The following is a 20,336-nucleotide window of genomic DNA, read 5'->3' as shown; positions in this document are numbered from 1 at the left end:
AAGGAAAACAGTTGCACAGCATGAATAAACACTGCTTAGCTTCCCAAGGAGGTAATAGTGTGCAATAGCAGCTCTAACCTATCTTTTTCTCTCTTATTTTCCTCCTGTCTGGTGCCTATTTTTACTCAGTAATTTTATTGGAGAAGAAGCAAAATGAGAAAAGAACACTGCTATTCTTGGAAACCTTCCAACGTGTTGCAAAAGCAGAAGAAAGCCTGGATGAGAGACACACAGAGCCTTCCTCGGAAAACTGCGTTACAGCAACTGCCAACAGTATCATCACAGCAGTGTTGGGAGTGTGATGCTGGAGTGTCATTTACTTCGTGCTGGGACCTACCTTGGATCAGGAGGAAATGAATAGGCACAGCTACTAAGAAATATTATATAAAAGAAATCTTTGTCACAGCCGAATTGCTGATTTTCCACAGGAGTCCCATAATAACCATCTCAACCAACAGGAAACGTTCCCTACCACGCATCAGTAAAGGTAAGGTAAGGTGGTTGAGACCTCTTTGATCCATGGTTGCAAGCTCGTGTGCCACTCCTATGGGATCCAATGCCACAGAGTTTTTGGGTCCTGCTCAGCAGGAGGACCCTGCCCCATCTCCTTCAGCTTGGGCTGAGGCTCTGGGGACAAACACAACAGCAAAGCACAACACAGGAGAGTGATTCATCGGAGGAAATTCAAAAACCTATGATTCATACCCTGAGTGCCAATGATGTTTTGCACTAACCTCAGTTTACTGAGGTTGCATTTCCATTTCAAGTGATTTACAAAGCATCCGCATGTGCGCTTGGGTGCAGTTCAGCCTCTTTGAAGGCAGGAGCCCGACTGCCCCATGTTTGCTGCCTGAGACCCTTAATTGGGGCACAGCTGGTAAGCATTCACAGTAATTAACGATCCATTGTGGTGAACGTTCTCTGAGCCCTCTTAGGTCTTCCAAAGCTCAGGATGGGGTGCTGGTAGCAAACTGTATGGATGTAAACGTGAATGATGGTTTGATAAGAAACAGACACTGCTCCCATTGAGGATAAAAACAGAAACTCCCAAAGGCATTTGTTCTCTTCACACCTCTGGATTTCAGTGTCGCTGGGCGACATGTCTCTGCAGAACTGGCCTTTAATGTCTGCCAGAAGGGTTTTCAGTTCTCACAGACTTCAAACAAAGGTGAATTTCCGTTGACCACATGGATGTGCTTTCAGTTCTTAGCAGTTTGGTTCCTTTCAGCGAAGGAGATAACTAAATATTAATAAGGGGATAGGATATTTTGTACTTTTCTGCTAAAGACACTCACTTGAAAACTCTACCAAGAAATCATTAGAACTGCTGGTTTTGTGGTTCATCTGTTTTCTCCCTCCCTGTCCTTTTAAGCAAAGCTCTTTGCTGCAGAGGATGCAGCAGGTGCATCATATTAAGAATCAATGCTATTTGGCCTCTCAACCAGGGCTTGTGAGAATGGATGCAATGCTGGTGAGAAGGCATGAAAGCAGTGACCTCAGCTTTGGGAAAGAAGCATTGTCAGGCAGGTGGTGTGGTAACCCTACAGAGAGATGTTGGATGTAAAGGGTAACAGAGCATTGTACTGAAGTTATGTTTGAAAGTGCATCACCACCACCTTGACAGGGAGGTGAGGTGGTTACTTACTCCCTAAGACAGAACTGCAGGAGTAGAAGCACTCATTCATCCTGCATTCTTGTCCTGATTGAAAATCACCATCTGCCTTAGCAGCACACTTGCCTCAGCTGAGCAACATTTCCCTTCTGTATTTCAAGGTATTTCACCCTCCTCAGTGAAAGATGGGACTAATCTATTCATCTTGCTGTTATTTGGGACAGTCTTAGGCTTTTCCTGCCTTAGTAACCTCTACTGTACAATGTTGATGCTCCGTGTCTCCTAATTTTTTTATTTTATTTTTTGTGATCTCAGCATTGCTTGATCACGAGAAACTGTTGCTTTCAAATGCCGTGCTAATGGGCTGACTGAATTTATTTTAGAAACTAACAAGCCAGATTTAATCTGGATTGCACCTCTTAGGACAGGAGCTAATTTTTTCCATGTTCCCCCCCCCCCCCCCGTCTTTCATTGATCTGTTTTTCTTTTGTGGTTATCAGCACTGCAGCATCTGCTTTTCTACTTACATGTAGATTTAGCACGAGTGTTCTGCCCTTGTAAAAGGAGCTGACCATGCACATCTGTGCAGCCACAAAAACCTGTAAGCTCACAGTGCTCTCCTTGTGAAGCCGAAGATGGTGTGACATTCTTAAAACTACAACACCATTATCCTCTTGTAAGTCATTTTCCTTGCTGAGCTAAATACATGCTCGGCTATGAGCAAGAGATGCTTAAGGTCTTTTCAAGCATAGTAGATGCTGCTAGTCACTGCAGTTAAGCAGAACTGGATTAAATAGGAAAGTACTACCTCTGGTTTGGAACTCTTATATGCCGAAGTCAGAGAAACCTGGATAATTATAGTCAATAAATAACTTTCCGTGCTTTTTCTGTTCTGACATCTTTCACGAGGCATTGTGCTCTGGTTGTGCTCTACTGAAGGCAAGTTGCTAGGTTAGATGGGCTGTTGGTAAGATCCTGTTTGGCCATTCTGATGAACTTATGTCACTGACTGTGGACTGAGAATAGCTAAGACACAAAATACCCCTCATCATCTGGTTCTGATACAAGTTATCTGGCTTCAATAAATACGAATCAAAAGAGGGCACTCATTTAACTGCAAAAACTATCAAGACAACCAAGTGTCTCTGGAGTTGGACTAGTCTGAGAGCAAGGATTCACCTCACATAAAAAGTGCAGGGTTAGGAGTTACTGGAGATTCCACCATGAAAAGGAGTGGAAATACTTCCAGTGAAAGAAATCTCACTTGGGTTCCGTGAGAAACCCCATGGCTAAATGCTGGTACCAGTCTAGAACTGAGGAGAGAATCGTGAGCAAGAGAGAAGCCAGGGCTGATTGATCAGCTGTGAATAAGTCAGAGCATGGAGGTGAATACAGACACTCTCTGTGGGCACATCCTGACATTGTGCTTGTCTACTTTGTTGTGACTTCTTTCTTTCTCTGCCTTTGCCTAAAAATTGCATCCTGTACCAAAGGCACCTTCCTGATGCATTTCTGTGAAAACCTGCAGACCTTCGGAGGCAGGAGCAATACAAAAGAATGGAGACCTGCCAGTGTGACACCCACCTAAAGAGGGGATGAAAGGAAAGAAGATCTGGGAAACTGCAAGCCTGCCAGCCTGACCTCAACAGGGAAGGTCATGGAGCAGATCACTTGCACAATGGAGTGCAATCACACAGCATGTGCAGCACAAGCAGGGATTCAGACCCAGCCAGCACGGGGTTCCTGAAAGGCATGTCCTGCTTGACCAACCCAATCTCCTTTTATAATGGGGTGATCTGCTGTGTGAATGAGGGAAAGGCTGTGGACATAGTCTGTCCAGACTTTAGTAAAGCCTTTGACTCTGTCTTTGGAGAAGCTGCAGCCCATGGCTTGGACTCTTTACTGGCTAAAAAAACTGTCTGGATGGCCTGACCCAGAGTATTCTGGTGAATGGAGCTGCATCCAACTGGTGTCTGGTTATGAGTGATGTTCCACAGGGTACTGTTGGTACTGAGTCCTGTCCTGTTCAGTATCTTTATTGATGACCTGAATGAGTGACTGAGTGCACCCAGTAAATTCACAGATGACACCAAGTTGGGAGGAAGTGTGGATCTGCCTGAGCATAAGAAGGCCCTACAGAGGGACCTGGACAGGCTAATTGATGGGTTGAGGCCAATAGGATGGAGCTCAACAAGACCAAGTGCCAGGTCCTACACTTAGGTCACAACAACCCCACGCATTGCTACAGGACTGGAGCAGAGTGGCTGAAAAGTTGCATGGAGGAAAAGGATCTGAGACTGCTGATCAACAGCCAGCTGAACGTGAGCCAGCAATCTGCTCAGGTGGTCAAGAAGGCCAATGGCATCCTGGCCAGTGTCAGTAATAGTGCAGCCAGCAGGACAGGGAGGGGATCATCCCTCTTACTGGTAGCACTGGTGATACCACACCTCAAGTGCTGCGTTCAGTGTTGGGCCCCTCACTACGAGAAAGACATCGAGGCCCTGGATGGAGAGTGTGCAGAAATGGACAACAGAGCAGTGAAGGGTCTGGAGCACAAGTGTGATGGAGAGTGGCTATGGTAACTGGGATGGATCAGTCCAGGATGCTCTCTACAACTGCCTGAAAGGAGGTTGTAGCAAAGTGAGGTCAGCCTCATCTACCAGGTAACAGCAATAGGATGATAGGGAATGGCGTTAGGTCCATCAGGGGAGGTTCAGGTTGGATAGTAGGGAAAACTTCTCAGAAAGAATGGTGAGGCCCTGGCACAGCTGCCCAGGGAGGTGGTGGAGTCACCATTCCTGCAGGTATTGAAGAAACATGGAGGTGTGGCACTGAATGACATGTTTTAGTGGGGATGTGTTGATGGTAGGACTTGACGATCTTAGAGGTCTTTCCCAACTTTTATGATTCTATGATCTCTGAATGCAGAGCTCTGGAGATCACAGTACTGGGATGGTACGGAGGAGAACAAGAGGTTGCTCTGTGCAACAGGAAGGCAGTGCTCCAGGCAGCGTACTGCACCGAACTAGAGCTGCACTGAGTATAAAATGAAACAAAATTTGCATAGCTCTCTTTTTCACGGAAAACCAGTAGCAGGGAGGGGGCACTGATCTTAGTAACCATTCACCTTCTGACATCAGAAACCTCCGATGCAACACACAAGACTGCTGTCGCGAAATCCCTGATCACGAACATGAAGCTGCTTCCCCTCCTCACAGCTGCGACCTGCTTCACGCCCCCAGCTCCCTCATTCTTTGTACCACAAGTGATGAAGTTTTTTTTCCAGATCACATGAGCCAGGATGAAGGGGAAAATCCTGCCAGGAACAGAGATGGGCTGCGACCTGAACCTGATCAAGGGGAGATACAGACCAGTACCCTGAGAGCTATATAAGAAGGTGCTTGGCACAAGAGCAAACACTTTTTCAGATGAAAGACTCCTATGAATCAGCCATGCATGTGAATGAAGGCACCGTTTCAAGGAGGCTTGGAGCCACTAACAAAACTTTTTTGTATTTCATCATCGCTACCCTTGTTGCATTGCTCGTCTTTGCGTTAGCCACCGTCATGGTCTTAGTTATCCGGAGGACGGTAAGCAATTCTCACTTCACTCATTATCTTTTTCTTTTCTTATTTATTTATCTTTTAAATATAAACTTCTACTAGTTTGATCTAGAATTATCCCATGGCTGGAAGGTCAGTTTCTGGCCCCTGTTATGAATGCGCACAGGAATTAGGGGGAGAGAAAGGCAGAAAAAAGGGGGAGATGAAAGAATTTTCAAAAAAACAAATCCTTCCTCCATGGGTTAACTTCTAGCATGTGGTGTCTTCTCTGAGAATGGAATTGGAAAGCTCATAGTGCAAGAGTCAATCCACCTTCTGTCCAGCTGGATCGTAGAAGTGCAGTGGAGGTACATCAGTGCCTCAGTGTGTGATACCTGGTTTGTGTGTCGCCTCTGTTTATGGGTCTTCCTTGGAGACAGGAGAGAACTTTAAACGCCACATTAGAAATTTTATAGCTTTTACACATAAAATCTGAGTGCTGAAGGATCTCCACAAAGATTCAAAGAGAGAAAGCACCAGCATGGGGCTGCTGAAGGGAGCTGGCCATGGAAAACAAAATATGATCTCCCAGTGCAATATATTCTCTTACTAAATTGATCTTGTGCAATCTGTGTGTCCGTGTATGCACATTACCAAGAAATTAAGCCATTAAAGCTTGACTGATGCTTCTTTAAGTTGTATCAGTGAGGAGTCATTTACCTGAAATCAGTGCTCTTCCAAAAGGGAAGCAGTTTGTGCACAGTTAGAATGAGACATGGGGGGTTTCAGGTGATAAATATTGGCATATTAAGGGAGATCTTTAAAATAACAGCTTGGATAATTACAGAATTGCCAGAGCTTTCCTATATAATTAGGCTTTCATTTGTGCTTATTATGAAAGTAAGCATTAAATTACCTCTCCATCAGGATAAATGCAGTTAGACCAGTTGCCAGAGGAACAATATTACTGAAAGAGTTGAGATTTTCATTTAAAAGAGTAATGACATTACTGCAGCTGCTTTGGAAACGCAGCTTGGCTTAACGAGAAGGCAGGAAGCTGAGGGGTGAGAGAAATGTGAGAAACAGAACTGCAGTTTTACAGTATGAGGGGAACTGGGCAGCAAAAACATAAATCGCTTCTTGTTCTTGGGGAACCAAGAGACCCTCAGTCCAGAAGCAGCATAGAATCATTAAGGCTGGAATCATTAAGGCTGAATCGTTAAGATCATCTGGTCATTCTCCATCCATCTCCATCTTGAGTTGATAGACCAGGGAGTATGAGTTTCTGATCCTGTGTGAAAGGCTCCTCAAGAATCACCAGGGCTTGCTCCAAAACCAATTGGCTCCTGGTGGCAACGGCAGTGTAAGGCTGGGCAGAATGCAGTCATGGCTGGGCTGAGCATCCCGTAGCATTGACTCCAGCAGCTCCAGGGCTGGGGGTTGTGTGGTTATGGGAGTCCAGTTGCTGTAGGGAATAAACCATCACCAGTTGGCTTCATACCTTTGTATCTTCTCAAGGGAGGATCAACATTTTACGTGATCAACCCTTTAGGGTGATTTGGTTTTCTCTCCAGATGTCAGCTGGGTTCTACAAGTAGACTGCAGGCACAGTGCTGGCCTGGGGACCCATGTCTTGGCTGCCACTGCATTAAGTGGAGGCATCTGGTGGCATGCAGAACACACAGCCCCCCAGCCCCATTGCAGCAGCATGGAAGCTGTCTGCTCATCTTTCTTCACCTCTTTGATGAATTTGTGCTTGCCTAATTCAGGGTGAAGGAGGGTGTATTGAGAAGGGGGAAATCAAACTGTGTAGAAGCAAGGCTCTTCCCTCACCCAAAATCTAGGTAATCTGAGCAACAGAAATATATGTGAAAGACCAGAACAACAACAACAACAAAAGTCAACCATTATTCCAAAGCTGTTTCTCTGAATCAGGTACAACACAGATTATTCATTTCCCTGCAATTTCCAGTGCCCCAAGAAGTTTTCTCTTAGATATTTTGTTTTCAAGAAAGGCATTGGTGCGCAGTGTCAGACCTGGGAAGTGACATTTTTTTGGAACAACCTTCAGAACTGAAGTCAGTTTAATTCTCAGCTTTCATCCGCAGAAGCAGCTGGCTTTGGGCCATTCACTGATCTACATCTCTCAGAACTGACTTTGTTTTTCTCTCAGATGAGAACAGTTGCTGCAGAGAAGACCTTTGCCTGCATTTTCCTTCTCAATCCTGTTAGGAGGGCCCCAAAGCCCACACTTCTGCCTGCTGCAGCCCACTGCTCTTGTGTGAATATGTATATATATACACATCTATGTAGATCTCTCTCTATATATGCAGGGAGAATATGGATATAATATGATCTCTATCACAGAGTGGAAATCAGTGAAAGAGTAAGGATGAAAATAATTGTTAGGCACACAATCTTAATGAGATCTTACACTGCACTGCAAGCTATGCTGCTTTGGACACCCAGCCCGCGGGGTGCAGCTCTGTGAACGGATTTGGGGTGAAATGTGGGACAGCACATCACCGCTCTGTGTTTTGTCGCGGTCCTGTTTCCAACCTCCCAACCACACGGGCTGTCCCACCGGAGCCTGCTGGCCCCCTCTGGCGGGCAGCCCTGACAAAAAGGAGAAAACTCCGGCAGTTGCTCGTGACAGCAGCTACGCTGTTGTTGTGGGCTGGGTTGGGCTCAGTGATCCCTGTGGGTCCCTTCGAGCTCGGGGTATTTTGTGATTCTGTAACAGCACCAGCGTGTCTCAGCTTGGTAAAATTACTTGTAAATATTTAAGGGAAGGAAGAAAGAAATGACTTTCCTGTGCACTTTATTATTTTCTCTTTCTGTTGCCAAGTAAAGACCGAGATCCTTCATCATCAACACCCAGGCAGGGTGAATTTATTGTACTGAATTGTTCCTGAGCTGGGGTTATAGAATGTAACTTCCTTGAGCTCCAAGTGCGTGTCTTTCCACTCCACATCGCACCATTACAGCAATGTGCTGTTAGCAAACAGCAATGCTATGTGGTATTTCAGAGAAAACTCTAAAGCTTTATTTGAATGCCTCGTCAATTGCCACCAAAATGAACTGCATCAGTATCTGCTGTTTTCAGCCACGGGGGAACTTTCCAGGTGAGGATGCAATACGTCAATTTGTTTTCATTTTTCTCCTGTTGCCCCGACTACGAAGCAAGCTGTGAGCCACCAGCCCCATCCTGCATGTCTCTGAGGAAGGGCTGTTGGGCCAATGACTCCTGACAACAACACCTCCATCACCATACCGAGCACTTGGCAGGCAGCAGAGGATTTGCTGCCTGATATCACTCAGCATGGGGATACAGCATCTCTCTGTCCCATGTATGAAGGCCTTTAATTCCTTGCAGAGTACAGAAATGCTCGTAGATTGCATTGGAAAGTAACATTTCCCCAAGCTTTGAGTGTGTGTGACAGAGACAGCCCTATAGGAGGGTCCAGGACATGAGCAGAGAGGATCCAGCAGTTCTCCTGTGCAATACTGTCAGTCAGAACTGCTTCCAGCCCAACATCTGATGAGACGTGCGTAGGGGAACCAGGAGATTTTTGGAGGGAGGACGTTGTGCAGAGGTCCAAGAGGCCTGTAAATGCCAAATTTGCCAAACTACAGATCTAGGTTGCTGTTCAGCTCCTAACCCAGCAGCCTTCCCACATTCCTTGGGAAGATCACCTGGAGAAAGTCTTTGGCTCAGCAACAGATAACGATTCCCTGGTCTTACATAAGTGTGAGAAGAGAAAACAGGCAAACAAATATGAGATGCCCAAATCACAAAGCAGCTACATAATCTGTATCTGTGGTACACAGTGTTTTGCTGTTAGACCAAATGGTAACATTGCTTTGCCTGGAGCAGACATGGCTCTGCACTTCAACTATGGTTAGGCCAAAGTCTAATTAAATGTATTCTTCAACATCTAAGGCCATAAGATTAAGTATCAGAAATGGTCACAGCATGGCTTATCTCACTGTTCAAATGTCTTCTTTCTTCTTGTACCACACCTTATACTGACACTTAGAAATAAAGTACTCATATCTTAAGTCCCTTGAGATCTGCAGCACACCATGGATGAAGCTGTCTCCCATCTATGCAGTCTGCCTCATTTCTGCCAGGAGAAACAGAAACAGAACAGAAAAAAAGCAGGACCACAGATGAACCCCCCTGGCTCTGATGGGTGTCCAGTCCCACTCTGTCCTTCTCCAAGGTTTCAAAGCCACATTGGAGCTTTCAGGACTTCTGCTTCCAAAACAACACAAACAAAAGCCGCACATTAAAGAATTACTGTCAGAAAAACAGATTTCTATAGACTGTGACAAAGAACGAGTGAGGAAGGAGTTTTTCGAGAACAGTGGAGGTGTGGCCCTGAAGGACGTGGTCAGTGGGCATGGTGGGATGGGTTGATGGTTGGACTTGATGTCCAACCTAGAGATTTTTTCCAGCCTTAATGATTCTGTGATTCTAATTTGGCCAAGCACAGAGAGCTTGCTGGAGAGCTGTGCTCCTCAGCAGTCCCTGCCCCGTGATGCTCCATTGGAGCCGTGTGCTCTGTAACACCTGGTGCTAGCTCTGCATTGCCTTCCAGAGATGCGATGGAAACTTGTAGATCCAACAGTAAAGCAGTGATCTGCTTGAACACAGAAGTGCTCTGCTCCCAGAATAACCACCCCCTCTCCCACATCTCTTCCAGGCAGCTGATCCTGCCACAGAGGGCAGCACAGAACGGATCCGCAAAGGTAAGAAACCTAACCTGACAGTCTGTGCAACTCATTCCATCTGTAATGATATATTGCCCAGGATCGTGAGCAAGGCAACTGTGCCCACTGCACATGAAGGCATTTCTTGGTGAAAAGCCAAGGCACTGGAAAAAAGGAAGGAAAAAAGAAAACAAGATTGTGAATTACTCAGTAGCTCAGGAAAGCAGGGCATGGCTGAGGAAGGCACAACCATTTCTGAATCTGCCGTCAGGTGTCTTTGCTGGCTCTTGCACATGTGGGTGTGATGTCCCCATGTGTACAAGGACATACTTCAAAAACAGGACCTCCTCTTGAACTCCTCTGGTCTGTCTCCCACAGAGACAGTTATGTATTTCTTACCCATTTGAGGGGAAAAGGAAAGAGGGAAGGGGTAGATCTAATAGAGGAAAGTGCAGAAATGCAGCAAAAGGCAAGGAGCAGGAATTTAAACAGGCAAAGCATGAACATGGGGAGCCCAAAATAGGAGAAAGCTTTCTAACCAGACAGCAGAGACAGCGTGCCCAGATTCTGCTTTTTCCCCAGTGTAAATCAGAGCAGCTCTATTTGTTTCATTGCCGTTTCCTTCTTGGTTCCACGGCCCTTGGCACTCAGCATTCTGAGTTCTTGCTAAGACGATTCCTAGTTGGTGCTGGAGGATAGGAGACAGCATCACCTCCCACTCTACAGATGGGAAAGCTGAAGTACAGGAAACTGAAATTCAAGGCCTAGAAAGCCCTTGTCACCTAACCATCTTTTTCTCCACCTCCATTTTTGCACACAGGTGACATAGTGCTGAATTTAGGCAACGTACACTCAAACTGGGGGAAGTTTTGAATCCAGGGCTCTTCTGCATTGAGCTTTCCTCATACCGCACCAAACTGTCCCTGCACATCACACTGCCCTTTCAGGGAGCTTCTCAGCAGCCTCACCATCATCTGTTGTGTATTAAAAGTCCAGTTGAACCAAAGTGGTTTTCTTTTCCCATTAGGGTGCCCACAAAATGCCACTCTAGTGGCAGTATCCCACCACCAGCTGGAAAGAGGCAGTGAAAGCCATGGAGTGGTGGCCAGGGACTGGCAGAGGAGGGACAGGAGCCATCTCCTAGGTGTTAATGTGAAACAAAGCTCAAGTGACACTGGCATTCCCAGAGTAGAAAGGAGAAGTCTCACTAGTCCAGAAAAGCATCTCAGTATGTAAATACATATTTCCAAATCTCACAGTCTACATCAACTGCTCCTTCTCCCCATCGAGGCAGCAGGAGCCTGTTCTCTCCAGGAATTTACAAGGTGTTGTTTCATTAGGCAGAAACCGTTTGGCCTTTGGGTCAATATCAATGGCAGGCTCCCCGTGGCTCTGAATTCTGCTGCCGAATCTGAGATTAGCATAAAGACAAAGGAGGGGATGACAAAGAAATGCCACAGGGCAGGAAGGGCTGCCGGAAGCTGTCTGCAATGGGTGCAGGTGCTCTATCAGCCTATCAGGTTCTGTTGCACAGCTCTGGCAGGGTAATGGAGCGTTAAAGTGTGAGCAAATTACAGTGGTCTTTTATTTTTCTCTTAAAATGCATAAAGCAGAGCTAATTGATTAATAGATCCCAGCGGGTAATTTACAGCAGGGAGCTCTGCCAGGCAGCGTTTGCTGACTCCTAAGCAGGAACTGTGAGGCCCCATCCAGCAGCTGCAGAGCAGCAAATTGGGACTCCACGCTGCAGGCACTGTGCTGGGGATTTGTTTGCTGCTATCTCTGTGCCTTGAGCAGCCCCAGTGTTGACAGTGTAATTCGGTTCACAACGGGACATGAAGCCCTGTGTTGAAAAGTGGCCAAGGTTGGGTGCTGAGCCTTGCTCCAAGCCATCTGATAGGCAAGGTGAGGGTGTCTGCTTGTGCACAGCATCTCAGAGATGTTCACGGGGATGCGGAATCATCAGAGTGCTGATGGTGGATGATGGTGCCATGCTGGCAGACTGAAGGGGGACTGAAGGCAGACAAGGGGGAATGGTTTTGAACTAAGACAGAGGAGGTTTAGGTTGGATATTAGGAGGAAGTTTTTCAGCCAGAGGGTGGTGAGGCACTGGCACAGGTTGCCCAAGGAGGCTGTGGATGCCCCATCCCTGCAGGCATTCAAGGCCAGGCTGGATGTGGCTCTGGGCAGCCTGGGCTGCTGGTTGGTGACCTGCACACAGCAGGGGGTTGGAGCTGGATGAGCACTGTGCTCCTTTGCAACCCAGGCCATGCTATGATTCTATGACTGCATTGCCACGCAAAGGGACAGTGCTCCAGAGAACCAGGCACAGCCTCTTCCCAAATTAATTCTGTAATCCCAAAACAGGAAAAACACTGACTGCATTAAGGTTTCCAATGAGATCACACTTTATTCTTAGCTATACACCGGTGGGCACTAAGGCTGACTTACAGAAGGTCTGTGTTCCTGACTCAGCTGTCAGCCCTCTATGGATGGGTTTGCAGCAATCTGCAAGCAGTAGCTGAGATGCAATGTCAGCTAATTAAGTGTTGGTGTGAAGATATGATAGCAACTTCCTGCAAACCTGTGTCATTGTTGGTGGAGTGCCTGAGCAACAGGGGAAAGGAATTAAAGCTGTCACAAAGTAAATGTTTGTGACTTATTCTTTCTGTGGAAATATTTCTCTCTGGAAACTCATCTACGTTTCATAAGCACGGAATCACATATTAAAAGGTGCCAGAAGGAAATTATTGACAGATTAATTTTATAGAGGAAAATACAAAGAGAAATGTGGAATCATAGAGTCATTAAGGTTGGAAAAGACCTCTCCGATCGTCAAGACCAACCCCAACCCATTCTCCACCATGCCCACTGACCATGGCCCTCAGTGCCCTATCCCCATGGTTCTGGACTGACTTTCAACCTCTGAAAATATTCTCTTCCATCCTGGAATTGTCCAGTGCAAACCACTGAAATCACGGGGTGTTACTGATCCCAGAGCAGTGAGCGCTCCAGAAATGGGCACCTCACATTTACAGCGTGCAGGTTTTAGCTTTATCAGCTTCAGGACGTGTGTGTTGTGAAGTCTGTAAGGGTCTGCTTGGTCTCAGCAAGATCAGGGCTCTTAAGCTGTGTTTCTTATTTTCATCCTCCTGAGCAAACATCCAGGGGAAACTACACCTCCAGTGGTGCCAGTTAGTCAAAATTAGGGCTTGTTTAATTAATAATGAGCTGATCAGTATTGCTAAAAAGTGCTGAGCCCCAACCCGAGCACAGCACCTTGCACTTGGCCGTGTTGAACCTCATTAGTGTCACATGGGCCCACTTTTCAAGCTGTCCAGGTCCTTCTGGATGGCATCCCTTCCTTCTATTATACCAACTGCACCGCTCAGCTTGGTGTCGTCAGCAAGCTCACTGAGGGTGTACTTGATCCACTGTCTGTGTCACTGATAAAGATGTTGAAGAGCAATGGTCCCAAGATGGAACCCTGGGGGACACCTGGGCACGGAGCCATTGACCACAGCCCTCTGGCTATGACCATCCAACCAACTCTTTATCCACTGAACAGACCAGCCTTCAAATCCATACCTGTCCAGTTTAGAGATAAGAAGGTGATGTGGGACCATTTCAAAGGTCTTGCAGAAATCCAGGTAGATGACATCAGTTATTCTTCCTCTGTCTAATGATGCCATCACTCTATCATAGAAGGCCAACAGATTGGTCAGGTACTAGATGAATATATATATATATATATATATGAAGAGCTCATGAAATTAGGGAAGAGATGTTTCTGAAGTTACTGTTTTTGGAGATGAGGAGGATCCTCAAAAACACCATCTGTGGGGCTTTTGCTGCTGGGTTAGCAGGCTCTGAGTAGATGATTTGTTTTTTCATGCCACTTCCAGCTCCTCATTTCACTGTCCTGAATCTATATCCACCTCACAAATGGGGAAATTGAGGTAGCAAGCAATGAGGAGAGTACCCAGTTGGATCCTCTTCTCCTTGGACCTGTCTGGCAGCAGGTCCAGCCTTGTCCTGGAGCATCCAGGTTCCTCCTGTCCAGCAGACACAGCCTGCTGCTTCAACACAAACATTTTGCACTGTGGGTGGAAGTTGTGGAGGTGTCAGTGGGGCAGCAGCACTATCAAACAGGAGTGGTGGAGAAGAGCTGTGTTATGGGCACACCAGCCTGTCCCTTTCCCTGTGGGCTGCCCACTGTGGATGCTCAGCCTATGGTAAAAGGTCTCAGGAAGGCAAAAGTGAATTATCTCCCAATAGTTCCTTTAGGATAAAATAGCCCAGATGATAACTTCCTTTAAGGCTCCTTCTTTATCAGCAGGTTTCCTTCAAGCAGTCTGATGGTGGACATGCAACCAGTGGGGCTTTTTGGTGCTTAGACCCCGCTGAGGCTTTGCTTTTCCCCCTTCTGACCTCATTTATAAGCAGATATAATCCTACTGACTTCAGCGGGATCGCTTCTGATTTACACTCCTACCAGTGCAGAGCCAATTAGGCGATGTGATTGAACACATCCATCGATCAGGCCTGCAGCTCTGGCAATTTCAGTCTCCGCTGGCTTGTGCTGAAATGATTTGGATAAAAGGAGTAACTTGAGAAATAAAACTAGAAAATGGCTATAAGCTGCCTCAGCAGAGCGAGGACAGGAAATGTCTCTGTACCTTTTTTTTTTTCCCATAACTTGCCTTCTCAGAAACACAGCTGATGTCACCAAATAAACGCTTCAAACACACACATATCAAACTTGCTGACATCAACGAACGTAAGTGCAGCTTTCAAAGTGTGAATTGCAGCCACATCAGTGACTGTTGTTGTGAAGAGATGCAGGGAAAACCTTGCAGCAGCTGAGGGCTGGAGGGGCTCCATGCAGCACCAGCTGCGTGTGTGTGTGGGCACAGGGCTGTTCTCACCTGGCAGAAGCTGCAAGGCTGCAGCTTGCACAGTCTGCTTGAGCAGCAGGGGGTCTTCTGCTTTACAGAGTAAAGCCCCCACATGGCACCACGTTTCTGTATAAATGTTGTCTTTGTATGAAGGATATCAGTAATGCAAGTGGCTGTGCATTTCCAGTGGCTCTTGTTACCTTTGCTGCTCTTGTTGCTTGAAATAAGGACTAGAAGGGCTTTTTTTTTTCTATCCTGCTCCACATCTCTGTACACTAACACACTATATTGATATGACTGTCATCAGGAAAGCCAGCTTTGGTTTTTTTCTCTGGGGATTTCCAGCACAGCTAAGGGAGTTTGAGACACGACTTACTGTTGGAGGGCAGGGAGCACCTGCTCCCCTAAAACTGCTGCAGCTGATGGGGGCAGAGGAAAGTTACTGTCTGTTCTTTCAAGACATGCACAGACTGCTTTTCCAACAGAATGAGTGCAAAGGGTGCACTGCTTCAAAACACCAACCAGTGGGACTTTGTGGGACCTGCTTCTCCCTGATTTCTCCATCTTCCTGACCAAACGCCTCTTAAAATCAGGCCAAGCAGACATTGCAAAGGTCTGAAGTTCTTTCTTGTACCTTTAGTTTCAGGAATGAACATTGAGATTCTCTGCTCACTTTGGATTTAGTAGACTCCCACTATGCCTTAGGTGAGGAACAAGAAATATGTCACCCCGTGCCGTGCCATAGCATCACAATGTAGTAGAATTCAGTAGGGTGTGTTAATTGCTCCTTCATGAGCCTCTGGAGGTTGGGGGACTCGTTACCAACTAAGTGTCAGGAAAGTGATTTGTGTACCCTGAGATAGGAGTTTATGATTTGTCAGGATGCTGCTGAAATTCCTTCCTGCTTCGTTCCTTCCCAGTCCCCCATCTGAACTGCTACGACGTTCCTTCCCCGGCTACAGGAGGGCCAGGAGATGTAAAGAGGGAGAGATCAATGCAGTGAGAAATAACCATCCACCTGCGTGGTTGCACTGAGGGAGATGCTCTCTGCTGTCCTGAATATACAACTTGTCCCTGTGTCCTCATGCACGTGGGCTGTGAAGGACTGCATACAAACAGAGAATAAAGGAGGAATAATCAGTGCCTTTCAGTGAATGTTCGGTATGATAAGAGGAGGAAAGGCTTAGGAAAAGCAGATGGGCACGTGAGGCACTGCACAGCTTGCACGGAGAGGTGGTGATGCCCCATCCCTGCAGACAGCCAAGGTCAGGCTGTTCAGGGCTCTGAGCGCTGCTGGAGCTGTGGGTGTCCCTGCTTATTGCAGGGGAATGGGACCAGATGGTCTTTAAGGTCCCTTCCAACTCAAACGGTTCTGATTCTGTACGGCTGGAAGAGAGGTGAAACGGGGAAGGAAGTTGAGGAGTGCAGGGTCAGGGATGCAGAGCCGGGATGCGGGGAGGGGATGAGGAACGGAGATGCAGAGCCGGGATGCAGAGCCGGGCGCGGCCGTGGGAGGGAGCCGTCACCGCGCGGCCGCCGCTCTCGGGCTCTGTGCGATGGGGCAGCCCCGGTTCCGCCCCGGTTCCGCCCCGGTTCCGCCCCGGTTCCGCCCTGCCCCGGGACCGCCCCGCAGTTCCTCCTGCCGCGAGCCGAGCAGCGGGGCCGAGCTGGCCGGGAGTCTTTTGAGGGCAGCGCTCAGATCCAAAGGTCGCACCGGAATCCTGCTGGAACCCACATTGTAACGGAGGGGGTGGAGTACCTTAAAAGCCATTTTAAGGTGCAAGTTTTACTGAACTGAGAGCATTACGGTGGTATGGAATCAGCGTGCAGGTCAGGTATTACCAGTCAAGCAGAAGGAAACAGCTTTCAGGGCTATGTGGGCTGCTGCTTGTTGCTTTGGATCTTCCACTGTGCAGTTGTGAGGAATCATAGAATGGCTTAGATTGGAAGGGACCTTAAAGATCATCCAGGTCCAGACCCAAGAGGATGGGTGAAGAGTGACATTCCCAGGCCAATCAGTGCCCAGGAGAATAGAACAGTCTCACATCATCAGCCTAGGTGGAATAAACAGCTCTGGTGATAGCATAGAGCAGCATCCTCTGCGCTGAAGCTGAGTTTGGCTGCTTGGCTCATCCATCATCCCAGGGAGCTCAGATCAGTGGGCACAGCACAAGCAAGCTGTCAGGGAGCACAAGGAAGAGCTCCTAAAGGATTTCTTCCATCCCTTCCCTTCCCTTCCCTTCCCTTCCCTTCCCTTCCCTTCCCTTCCCTTCCCTTCCCTCCTTCCCTTCCCTTCCCTTCCCTTCCCTTCCCTTCCCTTCCCTTCCCTTCCCTTCCCTTCCCTTCCCTTCCCTTCCCTTCCCTTCCCTTCCCTCCCTTCCCTTCCCTTCCCCATCCCTTGGTGTTTACCCAGCCTGGTGGTACTGAATGTGGTGCCAGACTTTGACTTTTGACAGCACAAAGAAATCAGGAGTGCTCACCTACTGTGATGTTTCCTTCAGGGAACACCTCTGAAGACTATTTAAGAATCCTACAGAATGTCCCAGCCAAGGGAGCTGCTGCGTACATGAGAGGTCAGTGGGAGCTGTATCCAATCACGTAAACATTTTCTTTAACTTCAAAAGAGACAGTAAATAATTAGATACCTTCCCCACACAAACGTGCAAATACATATCTCCATTATTCCCCCTAAATACCTCAGAAGGCCATTTCCCACTGCACCTCCCTGTCTTGGGTTTCCCAAGGGGCTGCACAATCCCTGGGACCTTTCAGCACCCCAGTGCACCCATGAGTGCTCAGCCACCCACTGGGGCCCTCTCCAAGAGTCTCCATTGGGAAAACCGCAGAGCACGTGTCTCCATTTACCACAACTGCGCATCCATAAAGCTGAATCTAGGCCACCAGAGTTCATCGGCTCACTTCACAATGTCCTTGCTTTTCTTTCTAGTGTCAAATTCAGTAAACAGCTCGAAGCTGAGCTTGGCTGGGAAGGGTATATGTGACAACATCCAGTGCAAGAGCGAGGAGCTGGTGATCCGTGCAGAGGGCCTCTACCTGATCTACTGCCACCTCAACCTCCGCTTTGCCAACTGTTCCCACAGCCCCACAGACCTCAAGATAGAGCTCCTCGTCAACGACGAAGTCAACAGGCAGACGTTATCCACGTGGTGTGCATCAGACTCGTGCCAAGAAAAGAATTTTAAGACCTTGTTCCAGCTCCATTTGACGTACTTGAACGTGGAGGACCGGATATCAGTAACACTCAGCCATCCTAAATTCCTGAATGAAATTCACCTTCCCAACGATAATGTGCTCGGGGTCTTGAGGTACAGCGATGAGATGTGAGGAGCTCTCTGACTCCCCACTGCTGCACAGACTTTCTCTGTCTTCCTCTGATGACGGCAGCCTGCTTTTACTAGGCTACACCTTGTTTTACGTTTCCTGTCTTACCTCATCGCTAGGGTAAATGAGGAACTTTGTGTCCCAGAACGAAATCTTAAAACACTGCAATGCACACCTGGCAGACGTCAGGTTGCTCTGGTTTGGTGGCGGTAGGGTTGCTGTTGGACAGCAGATCCAGCAGCACAGATGTGGCAGCGGGTCCTCCAAGCAGTGCAGTGCAAACACAGCCCGAAATGCAACCAGATTATGGGAAGAGCACACGTTACAAGACTTCTTGACTAAACTGCTGGCAGATTGCCTGTGCTCAGGAGATGGGGAAATCCTTTTGATCTCAATTTTATGGAACAGTATTTTGACACACTCGTTCCAAAAAACCTAACAACCAACGCTTGTAATTAAGGCTTTCCTTTCAACTGGAGCATGCAACCACAACTCTGGAGTGAGTTTATGGGTAGATCATACTAAGGACAGAGGAAATTGCTCACTCCCAGGCTGGTAGCTAAAACTCTGGGACAGAGTGTAGGAGAGTGGGGACTCACCAAACATTTCTGTGCTGCATTCTGCTACAAACTTTATGCAGTTTAGTTCCAAGTGTTTTCCTTTTCACTATTTATCCATCTTCTCTATTTAAAATTAAACTCTTCGGGGCATGAGCCTTTGTATATGCACCATGTTCAGCCTCTGTTCTCACCTGGAACTTCCAGGCCTTTCCATAATTAATATTAAAAAATGATCTTCTTGTGCCACGTGACAAAGGAGTTTGTTATGATACTTTTCCCCCAAATTGTGCCCTGCCTGTTTGGCAGTTCCCTGATTGACACGACAGCACAGTGCTGTGTGAACGCATCCCAACATCTGAACTGTTGGAAAATCCAAGGTTTAGATCTGAGGTTCCAACTTTCCAAGGATGATTTCAGAGCTCAGCTACGAGCTGCGGCGTTCGGACAGTCCAGATTTCATTTGATCTTCTTTGAGTTATGAGGCAGTGAATGATGGAAGCAACCTCAGGCCCTTGTACTCCGTGAATTTCAGTAACACAGGCTTTTATTGAAAATCTGATTCTCACCATGAGAGAATGTAGGAAAAAGTTGCCAAGGATTCAGGCTTTCCTCTTCTCCCTTCATCACCGGGGTTCTGCTGCGGCCAGTTGTTGTTGGCATTCAGCTTTTTCCCTTGGGGGCTGTTTATCCTTCCTTTCACATGACTAAGACTGGGTGAACTGTTCACACCAAATCTTTTAGTCATGGATTTAGCTTAGAAATGAGTTTCTGGCTTCCGAAACTCCGGAAATCTTTTATTGTTCAGACTTATCTGATGATCAGTTTGTGTGAGCATATGCTTCTCATGGAAGTAGTTTTTTTACTTGTGATATTTCCTGCTACATTCTTGAGGGTTCAATCCATGAACCAGGTGATTTCAAAACGCGACAAACCTTTCAAAGGGTCAGGAATAGTCAGGCTGAGTCACTGCTATGGATATCTACTTTCTGTTTTGATAAACATTGACGAAAACAAAAATTCCTTCTGCTGTTAATGACCAAAGAAAAAGAAAACGAAATTCGTTTTCTTTTTTTCTTTCCACATTAAAGAAACTTAAAAGAATCCCTCGACATCTTCGTGTCATTGTCACCTCCATTGCCATCACCTCACCCCTCTGGACCCCATCAATCTTCCCCACCTTGGAACACGGTTTTTAACTTCTATCTGCCACAGCCTTGATGAGTACCACCAATGTCCAGAGAAGTGTCAGCAGGACTGACAGTTAGGAGCTATAGCTCCTGAATATTGAGAAGGCAACTAATGTGTGAAAATACGTGTTTACTCCCTCCGCTCCCACCTTTTTTTCCCTAAGTGCTTGGAATTGAAAGAGGAAGCCCATTATTTAAAAAAACTAAAGGAGCTCTCTTCATAGGATCATTTTATTCTATTACTTTGCCAGATGGAGAAAATCCTGACAAAGCAGCACTAAGCTTCTCAGCCCGTGGCTTTTTAATACTGAGGGATAAAACTATTTGGCCTCTACTCCACGGCCTCTGAGAACTAAGAGTAAATTAGAGCCATAAAGAGGGCTCATTAATAGAGTGTAATTTTGCTATTGGTTGTAAAACTGTTAGATGGCTCTCACTGAAGCGAGACCCTGAGCCAAGCAGCAGCCTCCTTGCTTTCT

General features: G+C 47.0%; 1 protein-coding gene across 1 annotated transcript; it reads left to right on the top strand.

The window, feature by feature from the left end:
• Positions 1-5,022: 5,022 nt before the first annotated feature.
• On the top strand, positions 5,023-18,113 carry TNFSF8 (TNF superfamily member 8; the record flags this gene model as incomplete). Its single annotated transcript, XM_079544544.1, has 4 exons — positions 5,023-5,202; positions 9,864-9,909; positions 17,270-17,341; positions 17,716-18,113. The coding sequence occupies exons 1-4, from the start codon at positions 5,041-5,043 to the stop codon at positions 18,111-18,113; spliced, it is 678 nt and encodes a 225-aa protein (XP_079400670.1). The 5' UTR covers positions 5,023-5,040.
• Positions 18,114-20,336: the final 2,223 nt, after the last annotated feature.

Source organism: Tetrao urogallus (genome assembly GCF_951394365.1).
Source record: "Tetrao urogallus genome assembly, chromosome: 19".
Lineage (NCBI taxonomy): Eukaryota > Metazoa > Chordata > Aves > Galliformes > Phasianidae > Tetrao > Tetrao urogallus.
This window is presented reverse-complemented; position numbering and strand designations above follow the sequence as displayed.